We start from the raw sequence: 10810 nt of genomic DNA on the forward strand, positions 1-10810 counted from the left end.
TACCAGGCTCCTCCGTCCATGGGATTTTCCAAGCAAGAATACTGGAGTGGGTTGCCATTTTCTTCTCCAGGAGATCTTCCCAACCCAGGGATTGAACCCAGGTCTTCTGCATTGTAGGCAGATGCTTTATCATCTGAGCCACAAGGGAATGTTGCCAGAGTGTTTAAAGTGACTATCTTTGGGTGTTAGGACTATGAATAATATTTCAAATAAAGTGTTTAATATACTTTTATGGTCACTTCCAAGAATTCATACTCTCCTAACTTCAACCAAAAACACACTAGCATTTATACTGAAGAACTTTCATTTTAAATGTCAGAGTTCAAATTTCACTATAAAACCCACTTTCATAAATTTGTTTTACAAAATTGTGAACTAAAATAATTTTTTTTGGTTACTTGAACAATTCCAGTTGACTCTAAATTATTTAACTAAAGCTTACAGATGCTTGTGCAAAACTTTTACATATTTAAACTGCAAACAAGATTTAGACTTCACTTTTTAAATATGCTCTAATTTTTTAAATCATAAAGTTAAAAATCAATTCAAACATTAACAGCAGTCACAAATTTATAATTTGTACACACTTTCACTTCAACAAGGACTTATGCCTGTCAACGCAATATTCAAGGCTTTCACTACTCCTGTATCAGCATCTTTGAGTATTAATGTCCATATTCTATATAGTTTACACTGAATTAGAAAACATTTGTGAAAGCTCATCAAAAACTAAACAAGTATACAGTTTACATTAATTTGACACCTTGACACTCTAGTTGTGAGTGGTTGGCATGCATAATGGAAAACATTTTGGATGGCACTCAATGAGAAGAAACTTAACAGATAACAGATCAGTTGAGTAATTAGTTCATAACAAAAGAAAGCGAATCAAATCTGATGGTTATTATGTAGATGCTAAATGATTCTAAATAAATTTGACTTCTGCAAAATAATCACATAGCACTTTCAATAAAAGAACACAAAAGAACAAAACACAAGGCTGGGGGAATCAAAGGCAATTCTTATTGCCAAAGTTGTAAACTTTTTCAAAAACAAGTACTAGTTTGTGTTGGCTCTGCTGGCTGCCATGACAATTCTACTCACTAAAGATAAAAATGTCTTTCATTAATTGCCATGCCACCATACTCTGAAAGAGACCAAATTTTTAATATATTCCCAGACACCAAAGTCAAAGAAGCATCTGCTTCTATTTTACCGTGATGATCTGATGATCCGATATTTTGACTGGCTTCTACAAAATCCCAAAATTTCTCTTGACTGTCTTCTGCTAAAAACTCACTGAGAGAAAAGGGGGAAATATTAGAAATAAAACAACTTAATAAAAATCTTCCAATATAAGTTACATTACTAAGGAGAGTAAAAATAAGCTTTTAAGTTTCCGAATGTCCAAGGTTGGTTTTGATAATATATATTATATATGAATATATGTAATATATTTCAATAAAATATTTCCTAATTTTAGGCAAATCTTACTAGGTTATTAGCTAATAATAATTAGCTTCATAGTTTATTCACTTAATAGCTTCATAAGTATTCCTTAAGAATCCTAGAATAATAGAAATGTTGTAACAACAGGGAAGTCCCAATATAAAGAAAGGTTATGAAATCTCATTTGTGAAAATGCTGTCAGTAGTGGAAGCAGAATTAGGAATTTATAATTCTAGTACTAGTTCTGCTCACTCATTTTCTGAAAGACTTACAAAGAACAAAACAATATGTTTCGCCTAAGGTTCTCCTGAGGAAAACATGAATCCTAGAAACATCTCTAGGAGACTGAAGGCAGCATGCTGCAATCTTTTTACATCCATAACTCCAAACTTTAAAGGCCATCAAATTTTAAAGTTAGCACTGATTTAATAAAATCAGGTCTCAGAACTTAATGCCATCTTAATTTTTTCCTTGACTTTACTGTACCGACCTAAAATAAAATAATGGCTATTCTCCACTTCCCTTCATTCAGGGCCTTTAAAATCCCAAGAAGAAAAAGCAGGTACTCATTGAATGATTCATGTAAAATGGTTATCTTCTCCTCCAAACCATACCAATGTAGTGGTGGTCTTTCCCTGTCTTAGAGCAAACTACAGATCTGGATCTCAGCTTACCTAGCCAAAGGAAGACTTTCCCATTACTTGTCAACACTGGGATGTACAACTCTCACTCTACTCCACAGCTAGACACAGAAATATGGGAAAAATAAGAAACATTTCCTGGTAATGCACAGCTTCTCTAAAAATAGGTTTCTGAAAATACCCATTATAATAATGTATTAAATTAGTGCCTCCTTGAATGTGGCATTTTTCTAGGCTTTCGAGTAACTGACACAAACATCACACACATTTTATAATAGCTTACAGTCTATTAATGTCTTACAGGTATTAAGACAGATTCAGTTCAGTTCAGTCACTCAGTTGTGTCCGACTCTTTGCAACAGATTATAATGTGTAATTAAATGCTAAATTCATGAATTAAAGCAGCATTCACAAGATAAGTGAGCAGAAGGGGGAGAAGTAATACACTCATTAGTTGTGAGACAAGCGTTCACTTAAGCTAAGACCCTCCTACAAAGGCCATATGCACATAAATATATACTTTCATATAATTACAGGAAAACATAAACATCCGTTCTTTCTCACCCCAATGCATAAATACGTCTTACAATGTCTAAGTGTCAAACAGTCTTAAGAAAATTAATTACCAGATCCACTGAACTAACCCATGGAAGATAAGAACAGTACAAGATACTATTAAAAGGAATGCTGCCATTTGTTTACAGTATGCTTCAATTTGTTTGCTTTTTGCTCTAAACTGTTTTTTAGCTTCTGATATCTATTCCACTGAGTAAAAAATCAAGTTTTACAGATGAAATTCTACGATGTCTGGGATTTGCTTTATAATGTCTTAGTGGGAGAAGGTAGGAGGGTGGTGATAGCGATGGTTATTGGACTTGAGTTGACAATCGCTACAACTAGGTGACAGGTAGAGAGAGAGCACATCATATATAACATTTTCTCCACTTATAAATATATTAACTTTCTTAAGGGCATAGAGGTAGTTAAAGAAAAATCTGGAATTTACATTCCAGTCTCAATCACTCAAATCTTTCAAGCTGCATTCTCAGGCCATTATAATGTTTATGCATTCAATAAATAATTGCTTCAATTTTAATAACAGAACTTTATTTATACAATGTTTCTGTTAGTAACTATAGCTGCTCAGAACATATTCAGGGCTCTACTTCAATTAAATATTGATGGACAATCAGAAGCTACAAACCCTTCATTAGCATAGGTCCAATCTAAAAATACACACGGGAATATTTTCAGTCCCTAAGGGCCAGAAGCAAGGAAAGCAAAATGTCTGTGTTAACTGCATGCCTCAATGTATGGAGAAATATCTGACCCTTCAGCCTCCCACCATGGACGTGCTGTGACCCACCATCAATGTCTGCCGTGGATGCGGGAGGGGAGGATGGTGGCCTCAGCCAGCTCTGGAGGTGAATATGGAGTGGTTCCAAACAAGCACAGCATATTTTTGAGTTGTCTACTCATCCCATTACCCTAGCAAACTATCTGTAAATAGCCACAAAGGAAAACTAAAATAGTGAACCCAAATGGCAAATGGCCAGGATATCATGAAAGGCGGTTATGTTTGTTATGGGTAAACTGGGGTGAAGGAAATAGTTTATAATACTCACTTCACTGAGATCAAAGAACTGAAAAAAATTGATTAATTAAGGCTGACAACTTGAGCATACTTTCTCAAAAGTCCATAAGTATATGCCATAAGACTCTTCTAAGAAAATATACAGACACCAGCAAGTTTGTTAGTATAAGTGAGAGTAATGGGATGCAACCCAGTTATGAACATTAAGCAGAATATCTTAAAACATCTATTACAGATAGCAACACAAACTTATTTGTAAAGTAGTAGTAAATCTCAATGACTTAGACTGACATCAGACAAATCATCCAAAATAAGATGAGTAGAAGGAAGAAAAAAAATTCAGTTAGTTATAAGAGTCCTAGTCCAGGCAGTCGCGGACCTCACATGCCTTCACACTTCACTGCTACAAACACCCAAGATCTAACAAGGGGCTCGGCCTATTTATCTATCTAGTTATTGTAACATCACTATGACATATAAGCAGTGGGGTCTGGTGGAGCGGGCATGGGGGTTGTTAGGGCCTGGGGTTTGTTTCTGCTGCCCTTTAACTGCTGAGGAGAGGGAGGCATGGAGAAGCGATGGCAGAAAGTCTGTTCAGCAGAAAGTTGGAAGGCTCCTCGGCAAGTCATGTTCCTTCCAGCCTCTCCTCAATACAAAGGAGGCTCTTCCTTAGGAGGTACACTATCAATACAACAAACACTTTGTTCACATCTTTCTAGGGATTAAGGAAAGATGTGAGAAGATAAAATTCTAAGTTAAAGGTCACAAAGATAGACCACAAAGTTAACTGATGAACAGTTCAAATTTCCAGCTCTATCAAATTCTGAAATTATTAAATGTTTATCTTTCACCTACCTAAAGTTTCTAAATCTTTAGAAAGATTCGCTATAGGTCCTAGCTATATGTTATTTAAGATACAATAAAAATAAGCTTCCTTCTATAAACAAAAAAACTGACTAAAAGACAGGTATCTGATTATACTTATATAACAACCATTTACTAAAAAGTATATTTGGTTTATAAAACCTTCCAAGAAATCATTGACTATATTTTACTTTACCAATTTGAAGACATTTTCTTTTTTTTTTTTTCCCCAAGTTTGGGCAATCTTCTTTACTGAGAAATTGAGATGCATGTTTTCTTTTTTCCCCTAAAAACATACATATGGTTTCTACAACCTGTCTACTAACTCCTTCTTGTGGTTCACTGAAGGGTTGTCAAGTTTCCTTCAAGTTTCATTTTCTTCCATACTCCCCAGACCAGAGAATCTCTTCTAGTTTGAGAGGTAACGGTGGGAAACTTGGTGTGACTTACTGCATATTCACTACACTCTAAATCCCTTCAAGGCCTACTCCTTTGAAACTCATTTTCTGCACCAAGACCCCGGAACACAGCAGAAGTAGAAACGGCTGCATGCAGCAGAAGGCAAACAGGCAAGAACCTGTCTTCCAGAGTTTCCTGAAGCCCCAGATGGTACTGAGGTACATGGGGTAGGAGACTAGGGTCCAGCATGTTTCAGGAAATGCTGCCCAAAGACAACTGTCAACTTTAAGACATATCATTGTTTTAGAAAATTCTAAGAGTGAAAGATGCTACCAATTTTAACTGTCAGATAACAACTTGATTAACTGCATCCTGATTTTGGAGAAGCTAACATCAGATTAGATGTGGCCACTTTTTCAGCTCCCCCCTGCACTCTTTTATCTGGGGTCTGTCTCCTTCCAAGTTCTCAGGAGGGGTATATCCTCCACCTGCACCTCAACAAGCTTTCTTCTCTTTCTCGTATTAAACACCCCTTAGCACCCTGTTCAAATAAACAGAAATCTTCCTTTAAGTACAACACTCTCTTCCCTTATTAGCATATTTACACTCTTCCTGGAAGACACCATAATAACTTAACCAATTCAGTGTATCTGTCTAAAGAAGTCCCTAAGGATCTCTGTCATCAGTGCAGTCCTAGCCTGCCAGCAGAATCTGTGTTCTCTCAGCCTGTGGCAGGTACACAGCATGGTGCACGCTGAGTGGGGCTCTTACTAAATGCATAATAAGAATCCCACTCCCTAAAAGCTCCCAAATATTCACTGGCAGAGCCCACATTTTCACTTAAACATGTGGAAAGGAAAAAACATGTCTTCTTACCTGGCTTCTAATAACAATGGAGTGGAAAACCATTTTGTTGTAAGAGAGGTCGTAATGGCTTTTGAATCTGCCTTAACTGAGGAAAACAGCCATAGTCCAATAAGCACAGACAGAAGGCCCATTTTGTAGCAAAGTCCTAGAAAGGGGGAAAAAAAAGATTTTTCTACAAGGCAATGTTTCAACCTGAATCTTAATACTTAGAGACAAAAAAATAACATGATTGTGACAGAAATAAAAATGTTTCCAAAATATAACAGCACACACTATCTATAGATAGTCAATAGATGTCAGTTGATTACTGACACACAACTAAAGGTGTGTAGTTCATTACACTCTTTGCTACAAAGGCTGCACTTCATCTCCTGGTGCCTATGCCAACCAGAGATGTTGGCCTCTCGTTGAGTAGGCTTCTCCTGCTGTGGAACAAGGGCTCGAGGGCGTGTGGGCTTCAGCAGTCGCAGCGTCGGGGCCAGTGGTTGTGGTTCCCGGGCTCTAGAGCAAACTCAGCAGCTGTGGTGCACCAGCTAAGTTGCCGCATGGCACGTGGGATCCTCCAGACCAGGGATCAAACCCATGTCTCCTACATTGGCTGGCGAATTCTTCACCACTGAGCAACCAGGGAAGCCCAAAAAGCTGCTTTTAAAAGAGTCCGAAGTTCAGGCACTGTTGGCTTCTTGGGAAACAAAAAAATTAATAGGAATATCCCACTTATAAACATGTAGTTGTTCAGGTGCTAAGTTGTGTCTGTTTCTTGCGACCCCGCGGAGTCTGCCAGGCTCTCCATCCATAGTATTTCCCAGGCAAGAATACTGAAGTGGGTTGCTATTTCCTTCTCCAGAGAATCTTCCTGACTCAGGGATCGAACCCCCTGTCTTCTGCATCGTAGGTGGATTCTTTACCCTCAGCCACCAGGGAAGCCCCATTTATAAACAGATTTAAAAAAAAAAAAAAATCAACATTAATAAAGACTAGGACTAACCAAACCAGACCTCTGACAATGAAACCTGCTAGCAGGTAAGTCCTGGCTTGGGAGGGTGCGGGGCTTGGGGAGGTGGGGGGCACGGAGAGGAAACTGGAAATGACGTAGGCTCTTTTCCCGAAGTAGCAAAAGTTACTGACATTTCCTGCAGAGGGGGCAAGCAAGGACCCAAACTGTTACATACAATTTCAGACCACTCAAGAACTCTCTCAGACACCCTCCCCGGGAGGTTCGTGGACTGCAGCCTCAGAAACCTGCTCCTCCTGATAGAACAAACATGGGTTAGTAATAGAGACCTATGACCAACTCCTGAGTTTGCTAGTTACCAACAGTTTAACCCCAATTATGTTACCTAATAACTCCTCCGCCCTTACTCTTAGTCTCCCACTCTCTAAAATAAGAATAACAGTATCTGCAGGGATGAGAAGGCAACATTAAATCACTTTGTAACAAAAGTTACTTTGTAGCGAAAGTCACTTTGTAATGTGCCAAGTACTACACAAAAACTAACTGGTCTAGCAAAACATGTCATAAGGCAAAGAATCTAGAAACTATCTTCTAAACTATAGAATAACAGCTCAGCACTATTACAAGGCCCCAAAAACATTCCTTGGAAATGTATGCTCTGTGGCTAGAGGGGGGAAGAAACACTCTGCTGCAGAGCAAAGACTAACACAGCACTGTAAATCAGCTATAGTGCCTGCCCGCTCAGTTGCTTCCAGCTCTGTGACCCTGTGGACTGTCGCCTGCCAGGCTCCCCTGTCCATGGAATTTTCCAGGCAAGAATACTGGAGCAGGTTGCCATTTTCTCCTCAAGGGGATCTTCCCAACCCAGGGACTGAACCCACGTCTCTTGCATTGGCAAGCAGATTCTTTACCACTGCGCCAACAAAAACTTTTTAAAATCCTACCCCCAAATCAGTAAGTTTCTAAACCAGAGGCAGCACATACAAACTATGTTCAAGCAGTAATAATGGTACAGCTGTGTTCACAATTTTTCCTGCAGGGACCTAGATATGTCACCCTCAACAGTGATGATTCCAGATGAGAAACTGGATGCCACTGAACAGTACTCCCAGATAGACTGCATGCATAGAGTGAGGAGGCGGCTCCTCCCCACTCCACCCGAGCAGACACTCACATTTACTGAGCAATTACTAGAGGCGGAATCACTCTGGACTGCGCCACTGCCAAGAGCTCTGCAAACAGCATGTTCTGCAGCCTGTCCACACAAGGCCTGCTCCACTCTGCTCACCTCAGTAAACAGCAGTGCCTGGCAAACGGCAGACAGTCCATAAATAAGCTGCATGATGGGTGAAACACTATTACCCCCACTTTAAAAATAAGAAAATGGAAATTCAGAGAGGCTAAGTAACTTGCCTAATAAATAGCAATTCTTGGAACCTACACCTGCCTGTTTTCAAAAGTTCTACAATACCATGCTCTCTGCCCTGGCTTTAAGAAGGGGTTCTTAATGTCCAGACCTAGACTGACCATACGGCTTTATTACGAGACCCAAGGCAAGTTCAAGGATTTCTAGGGGCAGAGGCTTTGGGTCCCAAATGGCCAAGAGAGGTATGGTTTCACCTTGAAACCAAGGAACCAAGGGTGTGATCAAGCAACCAGCCTGACAGATCCATACTGGGGCTGACTTTAGGGACAGAATGTGAGCACCTCAAGAGCAGGAAGTTATGTCACAGTCACATGCCTAGCATAATGCCTGGGACACAGGAGGCCCTCAACATAAACAAACACAGACTCTGTTCATTAACAGGTGAATGAAAAGAACTGGGAGAAAAAGGGATGTGGCGCCAAAAGCAAAGGTGCTCAGAAAGCCTAGGACTTAAGAAGGGTGAAAATGAAAACTACGCATCATGACTCACTCAGAGATCCCCTAGACCTGTTTTAGAGACATAGAGAGAGTTCTTGGGGTGCAGCAGAGCATCATTAGAGATGGAAAAGGGAGGAAAGCCATACATTAATGAACAGCTTTCCCACACCCAAACCCCACATCCTTGATACCACAGGTAACACCAGACAAAAAGACTGTTCACAGAAGTCAAAATAAGAACCTTTCTGAGTGGTTTTTTGTTTGAGGATACCTTCATTTGCCGAAATCCCATATCACTCTGACCCTAGTAGTCCTTCAAGGTTGCTTATTAAGAGGAATAGTCTGCAAACTAACAGTTGGCAGAATCTTCAGTGTGGCACTGCGTGATTATAGGCATCACACTTAAGGCATGATGCATAAATTAAAAAGTCTTTAGTAAGTTCCAGGCCCAAATGATTCATCTGTAAGATCTAGCGTGCGGCCTGATTTCTTTAGTGTAAATTAAAGACACTCTTGCTCATTTATTTAAAATATTCATCAAAGTTATATTATGGCAAGTGTTTATCACTTTTGAAAAATAGAAAAGGCATAAAGTTCTAAGTCATCACCAACTTTTTCCATTTTTAAACTGAAGAAAATAGCTAATGAACTCCAAAAAAACACTTGAAGGGTTCAGGCTAACAGATGAGTTTCAACATATATGACAATAGCAAGGAAAAATATTAGGAAGTATCCTTCTTGAGAAATAAATTTACTTCTGAAATAATTAAATTAATATACATTTATACCTAGAATTTTCTCCATAGTTCAATCTAGTTCCCTCAAGTTAAACACACACTGTGAAGGAGTTATACTACTGTAGAAAGTAATGTTTATTTCCTTTATTAAAAATGAGTTTCAGCTAAGTTTATCAAAACCAAGTCAAACGGAAAGGCTACAATCAACCCAACTTTTATGTTGCTATCATATAGCTATTTAAAACGTCTTCAAATATCACAGTAAAATTGGCTGGCCAAGTGCATGATGAATGTTTTCAAAATAGCACACAGTAAGGCATAAGACCCCAAGACTTCAAATGAACAAACTATGCTAGTTTTCAAATCTGGCAAAAAATGCTAAACAATCTAGAGATTCTGGCCAAGGAACGCTGAAGAGTTCGCGCCCGTAACTCATTGGCGATGTACGCGATCTTATTCTTCAGGCAGGTCCCACACTAAAAGTGAAACCGGATCATCCAATTTCCAGTCAACAGATCCTCGAAACAAACGAAAACGGTAAACAAAATTCACCACCCGAATTCATTGTAGGGAAAACATAAATCTATACAAAGATCCATCCTTTTCCCACCGGAGTCCTGCAAACCGCTGGCTCTCAACCTTGTTGGGGTCAAGCTTGGTCTGAATTCGTGTTAGGACACGTCCCCCACCTCCGTCTGCACTTGGGCACACGGGTTTCAAAGCTCTCCAATGAAGGCGCAAAACCTATGAAGAGAGTCCGCGGCCACCCGCGCAGAAACCGGATTTGCCCAGAAAACACTGAAGGACTTCTAGAGGGACTCGAACAGAGAGGAAGGGCTGACACACAGGAGGGGAAACTGAGTCAGAAAAGAATCGGAAGATCAAGGTGACCGAGACACACGGTGGCCTCGCTCCCCAGACCCTCTCTCCGCCGGCGAGACCTCCCCACTCCAACCCCAGGGGTACCTGTCACTGGTCTTGCAGCTGCAGCACACGCGCCGCTCTCATCCCCTTTCCAGCCCATGCCAGGGGCCGCGCTCTGTCCGCGACGGCACCTGCGACAACGCCGGGGCGGGGCAGGGCAGCGGCGCAGGCGGCAACAGCTGCGCCAGTGAGCGGCCGACACGCGCCTTTCCCGCGGCTCTGCTCACAAGCCGGCCTCGCAAAGGAGAGACCAGCTGCCGACCGCCCTTTACTTCCGCTTCCTACTGGCTAGCGCCGGAGGACTTCCGGCTACAGAGTCGTGGCCGAGGCCGCCCAGAGCGCCACGCTACTGCCATCTTACTTCCGAAGAGGTTCCGCCTATCTCCTTGCTACCAGAGGTTCAGTTAGGTTGCGGAGGCGCTGTTCTTTGAGGTTTGTGAACATGTAAGGGTACAACTGAGACACAAAAGCCTTACGACATGAAGAGACTGGATAGAACCCACTTCCTTAAACTCG

At 40.6% G+C, this 10810-nt stretch overlaps 1 protein-coding gene across 1 annotated transcript in view; it reads right to left on the reverse strand.

Annotated features, from left to right (window-relative positions):
- The window catches only part of UGGT1 (UDP-glucose glycoprotein glucosyltransferase 1), a 109432-nt gene extending 99038 nt beyond the window's left edge, over positions 1–10394 (reverse strand). Inside the window, exons 1-3 of the mRNA XM_068967379.1 lie at positions 10337–10394; positions 5824–5959; positions 1217–1299 (exon numbers count right to left, since the gene is read on the reverse strand). Coding sequence (XP_068823480.1) covers positions 1217–1299; positions 5824–5959; positions 10337–10394 — 277 coding nt within the window. The remainder of the gene's footprint in view (positions 1–1216; positions 1300–5823; positions 5960–10336) is intronic.
- Between the last annotated feature and the right edge of the window lie 416 nt (positions 10395–10810).

Source organism: Capricornis sumatraensis, chromosome 3 (genome assembly GCF_032405125.1).
Source record: "Capricornis sumatraensis isolate serow.1 chromosome 3, serow.2, whole genome shotgun sequence".
Classification (NCBI taxonomy): Eukaryota; Metazoa; Chordata; class Mammalia; order Artiodactyla; family Bovidae; genus Capricornis; species Capricornis sumatraensis.